This window comes from Balearica regulorum, chromosome 1, assembly GCF_011004875.1.
Source record: "Balearica regulorum gibbericeps isolate bBalReg1 chromosome 1, bBalReg1.pri, whole genome shotgun sequence".
Taxonomy (NCBI): domain Eukaryota; kingdom Metazoa; phylum Chordata; class Aves; order Gruiformes; family Gruidae; genus Balearica; species Balearica regulorum.
Window position 1 is genome coordinate 2,658,498 of NC_046184.1, and position 20,160 is coordinate 2,678,657.

The window sequence follows — 20,160 nt, forward strand, 5'->3', positions numbered from 1 at the left end:
GCCAGATATTCCCCAACATTTTTTTTGCAAGAACAACACTGAAGGGAGATGAAAACTTGTATCATGGAGAAAATTGATCTAGATTTCTTTAATAAAAACACTAAATCCTCTAGAAAGACAAGTAAGCAGGTAAGGAAACAATGGACATGATCAAAGGCCATACCTTACGTTTACCATGTCCAAGAAGTATCTAAATTCAGACGATGCACACAGCTGGCTATATTTGTATAAGCAAAAACCCCATGTACATCACTACACAGCCAAACAAACCTTTAGAGCAACAGCTAAATAGACCTGTGCCCTACAATGAAAAACTGTGTTAGAGTGGAAGGCAGAGAGCATTTTTCATGAACAGGCCAGAGGTGGAATGACCATCATAAATCTTGCCACCTCTTGTAAATAATGCCAGACATATTTCTTTGACCTCCTCTATCAAATACTGGGTGAGCTCTACATCTGTGTACTATATATAAAGGCAATTCCAAAATAAATAAATAAATAAAAATATCCAATGTACATGCATTAGCAAGAATGAGAGAACAGACATGTGACAGATGATAACTCTGCTGCTTGTGGGAGTCTCGGATCCTAATACGATAGGCATGGTTCTACAGTAAAGCCTAAGCAAGGTACAGCTTTAGCACACTACAGTTAAGCGTAAGAATCAAATAAGAATTCCCTGAAAACATGCTGGCAGTTAGTGTCTCAGTTGACTATAACCAAGCCATAACGACAAGAGAAGACAAGCGATTAGAGCTGTGACACTTTATAAGACAGGCATGACATGGTAACATAGAACAAAAATGTCACTGCTTGAAAGCTTCTGATAAATCACTTGGTAGGCAAAAGGAATCAACCTTTCCGTACACCATAAGGATGAATCTACAGATTTTAATTTTTTTTTTTTTTTGCTGATATTTAAGCTCTCTGGAGTTTAACAGTCTGTTATAAATGTGGTCACTTACCAAAAATCAAGACAACTTCCAGCACAGCTCTCTCTTGTGTATGATGGCTATTCTCTGGTATTCAGGTTATAAAAGCTGTTACAAGCTGAAAATGCGCCCACCTGAAGGATTCTTACCTGCAAGACATCTTGGATCTTCACCCAGACATCAACCATGTCATAGAGCTTGATATCACCATCATACTGGCTGCAAGGAGAGGCCACTGTTTGCTGAAGGTGTCCAAGGACGACGGAATGCGCAGCAGCCACAGCGTTGAATTTGTCAAAGAGAAGCTCTAGCAGCTCCAGCAGTAACCTGTAACCCATGAAAAAACCTTCACTGAGTTTCCAGAAGATGCCATGGGCACAGTGTCACACAGCACATCATGGCAGCAGGCCAGAAGTCAGAAGACTCTGCCTTCACACACCCTGTTTTGCTGCGTGCAAGCAGAGAGGTCACCTAGCTTCAAACCCGCTCTGGGCTTCAGGTGACTAACTTCAGGTTTGGTACCTAAATACTTGTGAGGATCTTCCTTTTCACTGCCTCCTCTATACCAGAGTTGCTCACCTTTGATCTGTCCTACTTGCGGGTATAGGAAAGACAAATGCATTTGTAATTACGCAGTAACTATATTTCAGTACCATGATATTAAAGAACGCTTTAAGTTCCCAGACAGAGCTACCTGCTTTTTCTCCAGAAGGAAGAGTGTAAATACAATAAAAATTGACTTACTCATACAAACAGAATATGAGATACTTATTTTGAATTATGAAATAAATGGTATGGAAGGTTTTAAACAACATGAAAGATGAGAAACCCAAAACATCAAGCCTCATCAACAGTGTCAGTTATCAAGACTCTACTACTGTATAGAAGGTGCTACAGCTATAACCTCATCTAAATGTACTACACTTTACCAGCTCCTACGGCTTCCTTACTGCCTAATTATTGCAATTAATGTACCTTTGCAAAGTCCTAAATATTTTGTGATAAGGCAATGACTAATTATATTTTTTATTATTTGGGAAAAGAAAAATTCTGATCAAGTTCACTGCCGCTTAATGAGCAATTCAAGTACACATGTAACCCCAACAAAATGTGAAGATAACACTTCCCAAATCCATATGTTAGGCGCTTTTTAGCTCTGACAGTCTCCATCACATTTAACTGCAGCAGCTTAGGAGCTAGCACATGCTTTCTGTGTCTACCCATCAGAAGTTGCTATCCCCAGAGCAGGACAGAAGATCTGCAGCAGAATTGGAGCCGCGCTCCCTCCTTAACCACCGCACTTCAGTCTTCTGTGCTAGTGAACAATCACTAATAAGGCATGTGTTTGTGCCTCGGCCACCTCATTTCAGAGTGCTGGATATCTGCCCACATCCACTTTCATCAGCTGTTTAAGCCAGCAGCTGGGTAGTTAACTGCAGTAACTAAGCAGTTATTGCACATTTGCTGCTGTTACCACCAGGCAGTAAGAGTGGTCTAGCGTGATCTTGTGTTTAAACCCACCTACCTTAGCCTACAGCGATCCTAGACTGAACTTCTAGTCTGCAAATGACCGAAGCTGGCTATTGCTTAAAAAATTCATTAATTCATATACTACAATCTTAGATATGTAGATATAAATGCACAGCATTATACAGCAATCTCCTGGGGATCTCGTTCACCTACCAATGATGCCAACTACACTGCTTAAATGGTTGAGTAGAAGAGCACCTTGATTCAATATAAGAAGTCATCAGATAAGTCTGGGAGGGTACAGCGAGGCATAGCAGAACAGGTCAAGTGGCCAGCTGTATGCCATATTAAAATTGAATATGTGTTTGGGAATCATAGTACTCATAACAAACAGAGGGACATTATTATTGCCATACCTTAAGTGACTGTAGAACTAAGACACGTATTTAAGCAATCCAGAAGAAACTGGCACGTGTATCATTTTTCTTCGTATTTAAGAATAGCAACAAACACCTAAAGAAAAGTGTTGCTGGTACTAAGAGAGAAAACACTGGGGTTTTTTACAGGTCTTTACAAAGTTAAATAAGACCCTGGCAGGGGATAAACAGAAGTATCCAGGACATGCTGGTAAAGACAGCACCAGAAAAGACAGCTATTATCAATATTAACAATTAATAATTATAAATATTAACATTTTCAATACGGGAAAGTCCAGTGTGGAAGAAAAGCCATTCTCCATCACTCGTATAAAGCTGAATAACTATCCTGTCCAAGTGAAACTGGGAAGTTCCTACTGTGGAAAGACCTATACATCTCCTCCTTCCCTAACTACTGTCAGCCCATCACCAGTGTTATCAGTGAAGGAGACAGGACAACACGGCTGAGAAACACCCTCCATTGCTGTTAAGCAAATAGCTTCTCCAACCCACTCTAGGACATGGGAGAGACAACTACTGCTTCAACAGCCACTAAGAGACATACGGAATTTCTCATAGCAAGTGGCTGGTCAGCCAGACAAAAATAGGAGGAAAACCACATGTAGAAGAATTTGGATAGACGATGAATTTCATGTTGGAGGAAGTTACATACAGCCTTGGTTGAAATACCAAAAAAATAACTTTATGGGAGCAAATTAATTATATGCCACTAAGAAAATTTATCTATGCAAGCCTAACTTCTACTAACATCCCACTGCTAATGAAAACTTAGTTATCCATACACCTCCTTATTGTCCCAGGAAAGTACAATTTTGCAGAACTGAACTAGCTGGATAGTTTGACAAATTAGTTTTTGTTATCCCTAGGTGAGCCTGACTTCACATTATCAACTTGTTTATGAAGCCATTACTAAAATAATATTATACTGAACAGAACTATTTGGTTTTAAATTCCTGTGTCTTCCTTTTCTCATGTTAGAGACATGAAATCTTCCCCATCCACGTTCTTTGGTGGCACAAACTACCACCCCATTATATTTCCCATTCTCAACAACATCGTTGTTTCCACATCTCCCTGTTTTCAAATTAATCAACACCTCTTATCTTAATTTTCTTTTCTCTTAAAAGTCTTCCAAATCTGTCAGGTCATTTTTGAAACAAGGTGACCCAAAAGAGACAGTGACAGAGTCCGTGTCAGACAGCCAACAAGACAAAACAGCATAAAATAATATGGCCTAGATTTTATGTATATGGGGTTGCAGCACCAAGTGACCTTAGCAGAACACATACAGAGAATGACAGCAGACTGGCTTAGGCAATTTGTCAAAGTAATCTCATAACCCCTTTGCCGAGAAATATGGTAAATATGTTGAGAGACAGTGACACACACCCAGAAGCAACTCCTATTGTCCGGGCAATAACAGAGAATGAATTGATGCAGAGTGACTGCTGACACCTGAATGAGGTCACTAATGACAATTCCTGTATTTTAGCAGCAGTAATGTCCTTTGCCTGGCAAGAGTGTTGGCATGTATATAATTTTTGTATGTATTTTAAAGCCTCAACATGAGGTAAAAGCCAGAAGTGTATTATGAACACGTAGGGAAAAGCACATTGAATCCAATCAACAGGTTTAGTAGTAAATTGTCAATACACAACCTCTTCCTCAGCTGGACTTTCAACTAAACTTAAAGCTATGGCAATGTATCCTACCAAAATCTTGTCCCATAGATTTGGCCCTCAAGTAGGCATATGTCCAAATTATTATTATTCTAAATTCAACAGCCTTCCACAACTCAGAAGAGACCCACAGGTTCATTAAGATATAGCAGTACTCCAAGCTAATGCAACATGGCTTCTTCTACAATACTTTGTCCTCCACAGCCCAAGATCCATATTTCTAAACATGCAGGTACTAAGCATGTTCTAATGAGCCCCTCATTAAGGATAAGTCAATTTAAGCCTTTTTTCATAAACTTGTTCCAAATCTAAAAATTTTAGAAAACTCACCTAGACTTTAAAAAATGGCCACTTGAATTTCACCAATTGCAGCTGACCTTGGCTTTAATTCAAGCATAGTTTTCAAAATTATCTTCCACCTGTGACAGTGTGGTGGGTTTGGGTTGACCCTGGCTGGGGACAGGTGCCCACTAGAGCCGCTCCATCACTCTCCTCTTTCATTAGACAGGGGAGAAAAGGTATAACAAAAAGCTTGTGCGTCGAGATAAGGACAGGGAGAGATCACTCACTAATTATCGTCACGAGCAAAACAGACTGAACTTAGAGAGGGAATTCATCTTATTTATTACTAAGCAAAACAGAGTAGGGGAATGAGAAATAAAACCAAATCTTAAAAACACCTGCCCTCACCCCTCCCATCTTCCCGGGCTCAACTTCACTCCCGGCTTCAACCTCCGCCCCCCTCAGCAGCACAGGGGGACGGGGAATGGGGGTTACGGTCAGTTCATCACACGGTGTTTCTGCTTCTTCTTCATCCTCAGGGGGAGGACTCCTCTCATCGTTCCCCTGCTCCAGCATGGGGTCCCTCTCACAGGAGACAGTCCTTCACGACCTTCTCCAATGTGAGTCTCTCCCACGGGCTACAGTCCTTCACAAACTGCTCCAGCGTGGGTCCCCCACGGGGTCACAAGTCCTGTCAGCAAACCTGCTCTGGCGTGGGCTCCTCTCTCCACGGGGCCACAGGTCCTGCCAGGAGCTTGCTCCAGCATGGGCTTCCCCCAGGCCACAGCCTCCTTCAGGTGTCTCCACCTGCTCTGGCGTGGGGTCCTCCACGGGCTGCAGGTGGAATCTCTACACCCCCTCATCCTCCCTCCATGGGCTGCAGGGGGACAGCCTGCTTCACCATGGTCTTCACCACGGGCTGCAGGGGAATCCTGCTCCGGTGCCTGGAGCACCTCCTGCCCCTCCTTCTGCACTGACCTTGGTGTCTGCAGATGTTCTTACATCTTCTCACTCCTCTCTCCGGCTGCAAAAGCTGTCACTCCTTTTTTTCCCCTTCTTAAATATATTATCACAGAGGCGCTGATTGGTTTGGCCTTAGCCATCGGAGCCGGCTGGCATTGGCTCTATCAGACACAGGGGAAGCTTCTAGCAGCTTCTCACAGAAGCCACCCCGTAGCGCCCCCCACTACCAAAACCTTGCCACGCAAACCCAACACAGACAGGAACCTACTACTGCCCTTTACTATGTTTTACTACCTTTGTATCATTCACATTTCATGAGGCTAAGCGCACATTAGTAAAGCAAGTTCATATTCATAGCAAAGTTCTGACAGCCAAAGGTGTACCGCCTCATCAGGTCTGTTCTAAGCCTGTTATTCTACATGTTCTACATGACATCATTACTCTCTGGGAACCGGATGCTTTAGAGTCATAACAAAACAAACAAAAAAATATTCTTGACCTTAAAAATTTAGGAGCGATTAATAATGTTTCTATACACAAATGTTAAAGGTGAACACACAAATCGATATGGAAAAGCTGAGTAAAAAGCAAAAGATAGTGAAACTGAGGGGAAAGAAAAAAAAAAAAAAAGATGACAAATGCAAGATCAGTGCCTGTTCTGTTCAGACTCAAATAACCATTACCAGATCTGCAACTTTTCTGATCAGGTTCCATAAACTGTTTCTCTCTTGTACAAGGACAGGGCTCTACATAATTGTTACATGGGGTCCCAAAAGGAATTACACCAGAACCTCCACAACAGATTATCAGCCTTATCCTCAAGTGGAGGGAAACATCACCATTTTCATATGGAAAAAAAAATAAATATGAGCCAACCTTTGTGAGCCACCCCACAGCAATGAAGAAACACATGTAACTTGCTCTGTGCAGGCAAACAAGCCGCAGGGAACCTGTCCAGCAGAAGGTTCAATCTACATCCTCAGACCCTGCAGGTGTCTCTGTTATCTTATTAGTCATTTTATTTGCCAGAATTGAGGATTTTTGTAGATACCATTATAAGGTACAGTAGCTGAATAGTGAACTCAGTGATAAAGACCAAGAGGCATCCAAGTGAGACTAGTTTTAAGGTGAACTGAAAAATATTTTACTGGCTGAATCCTGGAGTCAAGTCAGGATTGTGGCTGACAACCTAAGGAAGAGTTAAGCAGCTCCAGACACTGCATTGTGCTCAAATTTGGGGTCTTACAGAGCTCTCTTGAAACAGGAGGACCATGTTGTTCAGATTTATTTTTTTCTTGACAGCAGGAAAGTTGCTTAGTTTTGATTTAAAACTGTAGCTAATTTAAGGGGCGGTATACCTTTCCATACTATAATTTATTCTTTTCAATATAAATGAATTCACCTGCTTGCTGTAAACTTCACATGCCATTTAGTTTTAGAATCAGTTCCAATTATCTCCTTATTCAACAAAAATTCAAGACACTTTCCATAGCTCTAGATTATAAGCATCTTAAAGGCTCACAAACTCCTATTAAAAACATGCCCAAACCCATTAAACTTCTTTGTACCTTACCCAACCCTCTGGGAAGGTTAATGCCATCAAAATAAGATCTGATCTAATTTATCAATCTCAATGGACAAGCAGTAGCCATACCACCTCTCAAGACTGAGTCACAAAAACAAGTATCAATCAAGGATATGCTATGCTTCATCTTGGCATCAGAAACTAAAATTCTGCCTTTCTGACCCACCCAAAAAGTTTGTTGTAATCTCATCAAGTTATTAGTACCATAACTCTATGAATTCTTCAAAATATAATTGTTTCCACAGCAATGATAATGGTAGGAATTAAGAAGGAGCCTTGATCAAGCTGAAGTTTGCCTTGGGAGTAATTTTCCACTACAGATGTTACATATAATGAAGACACACATTTTTGGTTTGGGTTTTTTTTTTCCCCACCATTAATTTCTTTTGGACAGTGATCATAACAACGTGTAGTATCACAAATTAATATTTCAGCTAGAAATGATAGCTAGCCCTTCTGGAGTCCTATATTCCAAAAAAGCAGTTCCAGTGAATCCTGAAGAACAGCAGAAACATAGTTCTCGGTTGGCTTCCACACCTTGCTATTAATCTAAATAGGGCTACAAACAAATTAGAAACTTGGCCGTATATTTATTGATATAATTAGTTCTTTACATGATTTCAAAGCTTTGTACCTTCATCAGCTTAATTGGACTCTGCTATACTTGAAATAAATAACCAAGCTGAATCTTCTCTTTTCAAGTCATATTATGTAGGAACTTAAAAATTTCTTTGGCATCAGCACCAGTTTAAAGTCATGATTCAGTGCAACACAAGAAGAATAGTACTTGTTTTGGCACCAAGTGTTCTTTACACCACGCAAACCAGCAATCTGAGACAGCATTACGATTCAATGTTGTAAAGCTGCTTAAAACAAAAGGTTAGGTTAAAAAAAAAAAATCAAGCACTTAACATAACGCACCTCTTGTTAGTTAAATAATGCTGGCGTCTACTGCGCTTCCACCTTCCAATCTGCATTTCAAACATCTGTTTAGCCAAAAGATTCTTTTCTAGGGCCAAACACAGAAGGAAGCATCTCCTTTCCCGCATCCTTAGCTGACAAAGAACAATGCCTCCCATTTCTGAATACATTTCTTAAATTTCCCAGCCTTTCAGGTGTTCAAGGCACATCAGCCTTTCAGTGAGACATGGGCATTTCTGAAAATTTTACCATTTCAGATCTCTGCTACTGCAAAAACATTATTGTCATTCCTTCAAATGGCAATTAATAGATACAACACCTTTCTCCAGACTTCTCTTTGCAGCAATCAAGGTTTAGTGGTTGAAATATCCTTACCTAGGCTGATTTTCCTGGGAAAGATTCTCCCCTCTCTGGTAACCATTGTCTGCCACCTGGGTTGTGGATCGCTTAACAATCTGCTTGAGTTCTTGTTCTAAGCGATCCTGGATGGCTTTCACTGTTTCAGGGATTTTTTTCAGCTTGGCCAGCCCTTTGATGAGTATGCCCATGAAGACCGTGCTGTTCTCCTCTGGATCCAGTTCTGTGTCTTCTTTAATTTCCAGAAGGCTTGTTTCTCTCACTGGAATAGATTTTAAAAGGCATAATTCAAGATTTAAACTATTAAAACCAACACTTAGAACCATGCAGAAGAAGCCTTCACAGAACTCCCACCACTTTGAGTAACCAAGGAATAAACAAGGAAACCAGCAACACTCAGAGTCTGGGGGGGGGAGGCAGTGGATATTTCTGTTTGCTTGGGGGCTTCCCTATACATAAAAACAACAGCCCGCACGTTGGATTGATTCCAAAACAGAGGTCATGGTGTAAGTTACATATTAGTTAGGAAACAGAAGAGGTCTGGTGCAATTAAGGTATTCATAAATGAGAAGGTATTATATTGCTACAAATCCCTTGAATGTGTTTCAAGGAGCTAAAAGCCCTAAGTTTCTAGCCCAGCTGTTTTTCTACACTGTATTCCTCACAAGAGAAGAATTTTCATTATAAACACTATCAAGCTTAACAGACTTCTGATGAATTCGGCAAAGTTTACACTGCCAAAGTGAATGATTGTTTGATGTTATCCTATTCTGCTTTATTACATCTGTCAAGGGGTTGTTGAAGCTACTCAAATCTTTCAGCAAGGCTTCTAGAAAGGAAAAGCAAGAAGAATTAGAGAGGATATTGTGGATACAGTCCTCCTGAAGGAACAGGGATTGCACAGGGAGAAATTCTGTTGCTAAGCGACAAGGAAGAGCAAGGCAAGAGGTACTATGCTTGTTTTAAGTATGTTCATTAATCAACATTTCTTAATTTACAGATAACACCCAGCAACAACAAAAGCATGTCTCTGTTAAAGACTGGGTGAAACATTAATAAATATATTCAAACACTTCTGTGAAGTAAGTGTCTTCAAGGCAAACTCAACTAAAGCATCTTGGAAGATCTACAGTCACGCGGCTTGTTAACAGCCGGAGAGGCAGCACACGGACAAACGGCACTGAAGGATACGGCTGAAGCTCTGCCATCCACCATACCATATCCTTGCGTAGAAATTAAAACCTAACGGCTGTTTCACCTCGCTGGTACTGAACTCTGATAAGGGCTGTTGGATGACAGATGACTCCCGTGGTTTCTACCGCTCAACAGATTTTTTACTTAAATCAAAACTTATCCAAGAACCTGAATAAATGTCAAAAGATCCACCAGAAGGATTTAAATGACATGGCAGAAATGAAAAATGGCACGTCACAAGTAGCATGCAGCCCTGTAGCTGTCTAAAGCTATGACACACTGAACAGAAGAGCATCAGCACCACTAAATTAGCCAAAGATCAAGAAAACAACGTCCCGAAGAGCCCGTATGGTGCCACGTTATAAATAGCATCAAAATAAACAGGTAACATTTATGGCAGTGCCAGCTTACACCAACCTCCACAGCTAAGACTGTTTCCTCCCATCAGTGTAATCCTAACCACAGCACCTCTAGCTCAAACTCACCGTTCACACGCTTTTAAACTTCAACCTAGAGCACCAGTGACACCGCCGGGTAAGAGTGAGGCGAGAATGGATCTTGTAAGGTCATCACACGTCACAGTAGAGAATTACATCAGGTTTTAAGTAATCAACATCAGGGAGATCAAATAGTGCTTTTTTCCTCTCTCTCGCACACACTTTTCTGAGGAAATTTGAGCAAGTTATGGGCCAAGCAACTAGAAACACACTGAATGTGTTAATTTAAAAAAAAAAAAAGAAAAAAAGTAATGATAAGATGGAGACTCTTCAAACCCACAGAAGCACTAATACCAATTAGAAGTTAACAACTGGATGCACACATATTTCTGCTCAAAGCTCTCATCTATCACACACCTTTCAACCCACGAGGCTGCAAAGCACTTTGTGCGTTGCGTACGTGATCTACCCACTTTGTTAATGCTACTTGTTATTCTAAAAAAACCCACAGCATGCCAGGCACAAACACAGAAAATGAGCTCTTTGGAGCAAGAGCTATGGAAAAGACAGCACTGGAAATGCTAAAGGAAGAAAGGTTTTAACTTACTGGTTTTAAACTAAATAAAAATAAAAATATCTTGTTCCTCTGAGTTCAATGCAAGTATTTCACAGCCTAAGGAACCTTTTAGAGGAGGACAGGTCCCTGTCATTATGCTGCAGCCCCTTTGTAAAGCAGGCTGTAAATTATTCTTAATATCACACAATGAAAACCCAAGAGGGAGGACATACTGCTGGATCCAAATGTGAGGACAGCATTTAAGAGGACTAAAGGCAGCAATCTTGCTGAGAACTCTGCCAGCACACGGAGGTGAATGCTCTTCCATTTTCAAAAGAGCAAACCAATTTTGAAGATCCTCAAATAGTCAGGACATTGATTTACATCTCTTACAAACAACAGCAAAGTGAATAGTTCAATATCTAGTAGCGACACACTGGTATATAAGTTTTGTTAGATGTGGTCTTTTGATAAAACAGTAGGAACTGTGTTTCCTGCACATTCTGCCTATTAAACAGGTATCCTGGGTAGCTTTGGGGGCCCATTTATCTGTAAGATCTGACAAGATCCCAACCCTGGGCAACTGAAGATGTTCTTTTTCTGCATCTTCCCCACTTCAAACATCCTCTTCTGCCATTTAATGTCATCAAGGGGTTATTTGACCACAAAGCTTTGGCCCAGGAATCAGCCCCTCCTGTTCCCTACCTCTTCAAAAAAGGCATCAAAGTAGAGAGGCGTTTGTAAAGAAGTTCACCTTTAAAATTGCAATCCCACATGCTATTTTCTGTGGGCAGAGGAGCTCCATGGATGAAGGAAGATGTCCCTACAGGTCAGCTGTCAGATCTGAAACCTTCATCTGTGTTTACTCTTAAACTGAGAATATGAACGACTTCGTTATTCATTGGTATCAAGACAAAAGCAAGATTGTCAGAACCTATTCCTAGCTTTCTACATTCACCAGTTTCTACCTGAAATGCTTCTGTAAAACATCCCTTTAAAGGGGTAAGATCATCATTCACGCCATAAGCACTTGCTTTATGTAGTGAAGCCATGAAAAATTAAATTATCCTATGGATGTTTTCAATGATTGTTTTTACAAATTATTCTAAATTGTGGATCTGCTATTCAGATTTGATTAACCTCTTCTCCTTTGTGATTTATCAAAGAGAAAAAAAAGGAAAAAAAGTCTGATTTTAATTAAAACCAGCTTCAGTATATTAAAAAATAATACAGGTAGAAAACACCAAAGAAGAATTCCATAAAATTTCTTCAGTAATACCAAGCAGTGAATTTCTCCAACCTCCTTGAGAGTTTATCAAGAGAAATGTGATGTCAGCAAATGAATATTTTAAAATTTAAATTATTAGTTGCCCCTCTCCCCCATAATGAAGCCTTTGAACTTGAATTTGCAGTTTTATGCTAAAAAAAACAAAACAGCTTCAACATACTGCTTTGTTTTCCCATGTCAGCTATCAACTGTTGTACATAGCCCCCTGCAAACCAATAGAAATACCGGATTGAGTGAAGTCTGATGGAGGCTTTTCCAGATCAGTTTGATGTGTAACTTGAAATGTTTTTAGCTAAAATGACCTCTTTGAAAACCTAAATTTCAGTATCACTTAATGATTTCAAGTGGTTTTCATGGTTTAATTCCATTCAAAGACAACACCACACAGTATCACAGAATGGTTGAGGTTGGAGGGGACCTCTGGAGGTCATCTGGGCCAACCACCCTCCTCAAGCAGGGCCAGTTGACCAGGACCATGTCCAGATGCTTCTGAGTATCTCCAAGGATGGAGACTCCACGACCTCCCTGGGCAACCTGTGCCAGTGCTTGGTCACCCTCACAGTGAAAAAATATTTCCTGACGTGCAGAGGGAACCTCCTGTGCACCAGTTTGTGCCCATGGCCTCTGGCCCTGGTCACTACTGAACAGAGCCTGGCTCCATCCTCTCTGCACCCTCCCTTCAGGTGTCTATACACATTGGTAAGATCCCCCTTGAGCCTTCTCTTCTCCAGGCTGAGCAGTCCCAGCTCTCTCAGCCCTTCCTCAAAGGACAGATGCTCCAGGCCCTTCGTCATCTTCATGACCCTTCACTGGACTCTCTCCAGTATGTCCACGTCTCTCTTGTACTGGGGAGCCCATCACCGGGCCCAACACTCCAAGTGCAGCGTCACCAGTGCTGAGTAGAGAGGAAAGATCACCCCCCTCAACCTGCTGGCAATACTTTGTCTAATGCAGCCCAAGACACCTTCAGCCTTCTTTGCAGCAAGAGCACTGTGCTGGCTGCACATGTTCAACTTTACGTCCACCAGGACCGCCAGATCCTTTTCTGCCAAGCTACTTTCCAGTCAGCGATCCCCAGCATGTCGCACTGCCTGAGGTTGTTCATCTCCAGGGGCAGGACTTTATAATTCCTCTGGCTGAACTTCACGAGGTTCCTGTCAGTCCATCTCTCCAGCCTGTCCTGGTCCCTCTGGATAGCAGCAGAACCCTCTTGACCACATCAAGTTGGTCAAGCATGAATTCCCCTGGGTGAAGCCATGCTGACTACTCCTGATGATTTTCTTGTTCTAATGATCTCTGAAAACTGCTTATGAAATGGAACGTTTAAATATGGTCTCTCAAAAGCCTCCCAAGACAACAATCTTAAGGAGTGATGATTTTGCCACATTCTCTAATGAAATACGCAGCCATTTTCCAAAATTTTTCATCACTGAAGTAGTGCATCTGAAAACGCAGAATTCCGTGTTTAAGCAGTCAAAAATCTACCCTCAGTTTAAATCACTAGGAAGTTGAATCCTGCATCATTGATTCATCACCTCCACAGTTACAAAGGAGGAAACTTCCCTGACAGCTCCCTGGTTTGACGATGCCCTATAAAAATGTCTGTTCCAATTGATGATACCCTCATTTGTACAGTTCTGCCATTTCACAAGAAAGAAACCTGCTGCAAGAGGCATTTTAAAGCTCCAGTCTGATCCCCAGAAAAGCCAATGTTGATAACTCTTTTAAGCAAAGCAGCTAAAGAAAAGACTCTTGGGCCTTGTTTTTCATTCCAATGAATGGTCAAAATTTGCTGCTGCTCATTACAGAAGATTTCATTAGATGTGTGCTTTTATGGGCAACTAGTAAAATTTAATGTACTATTTTCCATGATTTATGTCCTTTCTGGTTATGCCCTTTCTGCCTTCAATCCTTCTAGAGAAAATGATGGAAATTCATTGTGCCCCAAAGGTGTAATTTAAGATTTCAAGAAACGTCATCTGCTAATTTCTGGTGTTGAATCCTTGTTCTGACCCATGAAAGGAGACAATGAGCAACAAATGGACAGTTAATTGAGAAACTGATCCTTTAAAAATTTTGGTCATTTTCTGCTCCGCCTTACTGTCAAGCCCAGAAGAAAATGGGTCTCTGAGATCAATAACCTCAAAGCCTCAAGGGAAATTTCCTCTTTCTAAAACTGTGTTGTTCACACAGTTCCATCTATAATTTTAAGGATGTTAGTCTTTCAAAACCAGAGGTATTTTAATTTGACCTAGCCACTCTTTCAAATCCATTGAAAGAACATTTCACTCTGAGAAAACTGAACAAAGCAACTCTGTAAGCCACGTTCAAAATCATCCTCATACAAACAAGCATGAAAGCTGTGCCTCCAAATAAAAAAGTGCACAGTAATCAAAGATCTTATGTTGAGACCACGTATAAGAACAACTAAGGAAATTATACAGGAAGAGTGACTTAGCATCAAGTCAGAACACAAACCACCAGTGAGGATCAGTGAGAGAAATCATGGTCCTGAAAAAAGACACACACAAAAAGTTACTTCAAAGGCTTTCATGTTTACTGAGCAGTTGCAAACCCTTCTTACACTGCAGGAACAGACTTCCTCTTAAACATTCTAGGCGCAAAAACTTACCCTGAGATAAGAATAAACTCTGCATTTTGTGCAGCAATGCAATGATAGCAGGAGAGAATCAGACTCACTGCTGGATTCCCACCACCTTCTGATCAAGTTCTCAGTTGGATTTGTGCAAATGCAAAACAGCTAAAATAGGAAAACTCCGGTTCAGTGAGGAGATCATTTAATTTTTAGTACAAATGATAGAGAAAAATCACCCAGCTGGTGTCAAATCCTCAGGTGAGGTTAATAGGGAAAAAAAAAATCTTTTATGTATTTGTTGAGTATGTTTGAAGTGGAAGCAACTGTGACAACAGAGAACGCGTTTTTAGAGCCATCTTTAAAATTGGACCTTAAAGCTCTGGCTCCTGCAGGTATTTTGCAGGGCCAAGTTCACAGGTCTCCACACGTTTCCACTTACACAGAAGTACTTGAGTTCTTGAAGAAACAGAGCCAGGAGTAGTAACTGAACTTGACCTTAGAAGCCACCACACTTCTGGGATCCAGAAGGTACATTTTTCTCCTAGAGCTGAGAAGGATGGATCACTAAGTATATTATCTGTTCAGCATAAAGTTTACATGAGCCATCAATAACAATATTGTTACCACCTCAGCTCATCTTCTGTCAGACTTCTAAAGAGTACTCTCAGGAATTTTTCAGGAAAGGGCACTCTTGGGTTTGCAATGTACTGGGTGAGCACGTTCTAGAGTTCCAGGAAGAGCCTGGCAACGCAGGAACCTTCATAAATACTCTTCAGAGTACAGAAGGTTCAAGCAGAGAAATATAATTTCAAAGTGAATTTATTTCTCTGAACTGGCATGAAGGGAAAATGTTACTGGTGAACTGCCACATCTACAATCCTCAGGTGAACATTACTGAAGGTTTTGTTTATTTTAAGTGCAGCAGGAACAGCTTTAATTTCCTTATAAAGATTCTACAGCACAAGGTAACATCTCCTTTGGGAAGTGAATGCAGAAAGGACTCAAAATTTTGGCATCTTTGCAGAGATGGGTTGAATGAGTCAGTGCTTTATAATGACATGCATTAATATGCACGGCCACTTTGTTTCATCAACAAAAAGCCAAAGAACTTAAATGACTAAAGGCAGAAACAGCTTTTGTTATGCGCACACATAAGTTTTAAATTCTCTGGTAGCTCCGCAGTCCTGGAAAAGGCTACTTTTAAATAAAATTATGTGGGAAAAAATATACATAAGTACATTGTGCACTTGAAGCAAAACCATATGCATGTTTTATACTGATCAAATGTTCTGTATTACAATCTAGATCTTTCCCAGTCTGAGGCACACTTGCCCAGCACTTCCCTGACTGGTACAGAGTGTTACGAGGAGCCCAGTAAGACATTTTCTGGTGCATTGGGCATGAAGAGCAAGAACAGATCTGCAGGAACAAGAATTTTTAAGGTAGATTCTCAACTGACTTATACCAATTGACTAGAGTTGAGGATGAAGCCATCAGAGCCTTTGCTTTCAGGCCTTTGGAGCGAAAGGAGCAACACCCGTTTTATGTTCACAAACAACCTAGTTCTTAGAGACCACTACCTTGGTTCTTACCTGTTGCTTGTACCCTAGAACCTTCATTCAAATACGGTATGAAATAACTGTTTATCAGGGCATGTTAGGACAAGTGATTTTAAACACCATCAACATTGCATCAAGCAAATAAAATTAGAACTTGCTGATTTTTTAGAAGTCTCAAATAAGTCAGAAAACACTTATCTAGGTATGCTTTAACAATGCTAGAACCACTTCTTGTTCTGCTGTCACAAGTGATTAATAAAACACATGTAAACATTGCCTGGTATACTGTGGGGGGAATCACTACAAAAACCCAAAACCAACAACCCCCTAAAAAAAAGGAATAACCTAATAACCTTTTTTTATTTGAAAACAGAGCCTCACTACTTGTATAAGACGACATGTCTGAATGGCCCAGGTAAGCAAATCCCAAACCTCAATATTCTAACTGGAGCTAATACATGAAATAGGGGTCCCATGTCCTATTCAAAGTAAAAGATCGTGGAAAAAGAGTCTAGGCCTCATCTCTGCCAAAAAATGGAATCAAACTAAATATCTTGCACTTTGCTCCCTCCTTACCTTTCACATGTTGATATTCCTTTCTATCCAATATAATGTGCCATCACCCATGCTGTGTAAAATGTATCTGAGGAAACCCTGTCAGATGGATAATCCAGGCTTTACTTTCAACTCATTTTGGAGAAGTTTTATCAAAATCTGGAATTTAGATTTGCTTTCAACCGCAGCAAGATAAGCGGTTATGTTACTTCAAAAGTGAAGTTGGTTATTTTTGGTTCTGCTCCTCAGAAGACTTTTGGAACCAGTATCTGTGAGCCTATGTACCGGTTGACGCTGTTGATTTCTGTATAATCTTGTTACCACACAAAGTCATAATCATGGTGGGCAAGACGTCATGGATGATCACAGGGAGTTCAGTACAAGAACTGTACATTGAAAATCAATACACAGGGATTGATATTGGGCCCAACTCTGTTTAATATCTTCATAAGTGACCTGGGTGATGGGATCAAGTGTATCCTGATGAAGTTTGCCAATGATACCAAACTGAGTGGGGATGTTCACATTTTGGAAAGGAGACCTACCCTGCAGGAAGACCCGGATAGGCTGGAAGAGTGGGCTAACAAGAACCTTAAGAAGGTCAATAAAAACAAATGTAAGGTCTTGCACTTGGGAAAACATAATCCAGGAGTGCAACACAGGCTCGGATCTATCCGGCTGGGAACCAGCTCTGTGGAGAAGGACCTGTGGGTCCTGGTGGACAAGCTCAATATGAGTGAACAGTGTGCTGTTGTGGCAAAGAAAGCCAGCAGGATGCTGGTTTGCATCACCAAGGGCATCACCAGCAGAGATAAAGAAGTCATTATCCCACTCTACTAAGCACTTGTCAAGCCACACCTGGAATACTGTGTTCAGTTTTGGTCCCCACTATATAAAAAAGATGTAGACAGGCTGGAGAGAGTCCAGAGAAGGGCCACCAGGATGATCAAAGCCTGGGAAGCCTGCCATATGTGGAAAGGCTGAGAGAACTGGGTTTGTTCAGCCTTGAGAAAAGAAGGCTTAGGGGTCACCTCATCACCATGTTCCAGTACTTAAAGGGTGGCTACAAAGAAGATGAGACTCTCGTTTTACAAGGAGTCAGATTGAAAAGACAAGGGGCAATGGGTGCAAGCTACTCCTGGGGAGATTCCAGTTGGACTCTAGAGAAAAAATTTTCACAATGAGAACAGTCAGCCATCGGAATAATCTCTCCATGGAAGCGGTGGATTCCCCGACATTGAACACTTAAGATTCAGCTGGATGGGATGCTGGGTCATCTTATCTAGACTGCGCTTTTGCCAAGAAAGGTTGGACCAGATGATCCTGGAGGTCCCTTCCAGCCTGGTATTCTATGACTCTGTGAAAATCAGTGCAATAAATTTGAACTGGATTCTGCTGAAGGAGAAGGGCAGTACATAAATGGGAACACTAGGTCAGTGTTCATGAAGCCTTGGGCTCTGAAAAAATCAACATGCCTTGGGACTTTCGTTTACAGATAGAATTGCAGTAGTCCAGCATGAACACTAAAAATGCATTTATTTTTACAATTGTAAAGATTGAAGAGATAAGACAAGGGGTAATGGCTTTAAGAAGGACAGATTTAGACTAGATATAAGGAAAAAATTCTTGACTGTGAAGAGGCTGTAGCACAGGTTGCCCAGAGAAGCTGTGGCTGCCCCTGGCTCCCTGGAAGTGTTCAAGGCCAGGCTGGATGGGGCTTTGGGCAACCTGGGCTAGTGGAAGGTGTCCCTGCCCATGGCAGGGGAGTTGGAACTAGATGGGCTTTAACGTCCCTTCCAACCCAAACCAGTCTGTGATTCTATGATTACACTGGGTACAGCTGGGAAAAAAACCTTCTTGGCCAGCTTTGGATAATGACAAACCTCTTACCAATCTCAGTAGATGCAATGATTGGCTAGGATCTGTAAGCCTTTAAAGGTGACAAGTGTCAACAAAATTCTTTTTAGAGCATATTTTAGGTTCATATTACACTACCATAAAAAAAAATCAACTAAGGAAGCCACTAAAGGAACTGAAAGAAGGATTTCCATTCTTCAATACGTGCATCTCCTGCTGTCTGTGCCCCATTATAAGGTGTGATGGGAGATGCCCATCAGCTCCATAATTTTGAAATTTTTTTCTTACTATACAGAGGACTAATATTGTAGGTGGAAAATAATGGCAGACACTACACAACTAACTCACTGAAGAGGAAGTAGGTTAATAGTTACAGTGGTGAGACTGGGATTCAGATTTTCATGGTTTATTTCCTCAGCTCCCCAAAACCATGTGATCTTTAGCAAGAAACTGAACTTCTCTTCGATCACAGGGACCGAACAGGAATTCTTAAGTTTTTTCCCCAAAATATTCACATGGTTCTTCTCTTCCAGATTTCCACAACCAAGCTGCAGTTTCCAGCTCTGAAAGTTTGCATTGGCATGTCACAAGTGACTCCTGACAAACCTCCACTATGTAGAAATATAGCCTCAGGCTCTGAGAGACTAGCCAACCCTACAGGAGCAGGGCTAAATAACAAAAACCCCTACAAGAGCCAAAGATAAGAATGATCAAACAGAAGAATCTAGGAGGCAAGCATGACAAGAAAAATCAGAAACAAGCAGGCACAAGTAAGGCACAAAAATTAATAAGGATGAGAAGAGAAGATTCTTTGCATTTGAGGAATACTGAAACAGTCAAGTTTTGAGAGGAAGGGAGGGAGAAATGTAGGTCAGTTCTGTATTATTCATTTTATTTATTTGGTAAACAAGGACAATTCCACTTATTAATCTACTGAAACAATACAAGGATTAATTCCCCATCTGCACACCACTTTCAAAGCCTCACACAAAAGCACCAATGATACTTGAGTGGTTTGCTCAGTGTTCGCTGTAGTAACGGGTATACAAAGATCACCACTAGATTATTCCTGTGGATAGACACACCTTTAGTCAAAGTTACAGTTCCCACAAGGAAAAGCTTTGACCTTTTGACTCTAACACAGAAAAAACCTCAACTTCTGTAACACCTACACATGCCTGCCCACCTACGTTAAATAATGTAGGGGAGATGTCTATGCAAACTGAACTGACTGCAAATATTTCTTCTGCCCAAGATATAAAGAACGTGATCGAGATCAGAACAGGCACTGAAAACTAAGCGTATTTAATTGAAGCTGATGGGGAGGAAGAGGGAGGAAGGCTTACTTGCCAAGACAAAAACACAGATATGGCCAAGTTCCACCCTTGGACATCCCACTCACCCATTTCATGACATTGCACAAATCACTTCCTCACTTTTTGTTTCAGGGCCTGCCATCAGCAGCCATCCATGAAGAGATGATATGCCTACT

At 41.1% G+C, this 20,160-nt stretch overlaps 1 protein-coding gene across 5 annotated transcripts in view; it reads right to left on the bottom strand.

Moving 5' to 3' along the window:
- The window catches only part of EXOC4 (exocyst complex component 4), a 403,799-nt gene that overhangs the window by 335,529 nt on the left and 48,110 nt on the right, over positions 1-20,160 (bottom strand). For all 5 annotated transcript variants that reach the window (XM_075756167.1, XM_075756505.1, XM_075756247.1 and 2 more), the window contains exons 6-7: positions 8,645-8,888; positions 1,082-1,259 (exon numbers count right to left, since the gene is read on the bottom strand). In XM_075756167.1, the coding sequence (XP_075612282.1) occupies positions 1,082-1,259; positions 8,645-8,888 (422 nt within the window). The remainder of the gene's footprint in view (positions 1-1,081; positions 1,260-8,644; positions 8,889-20,160) is intronic.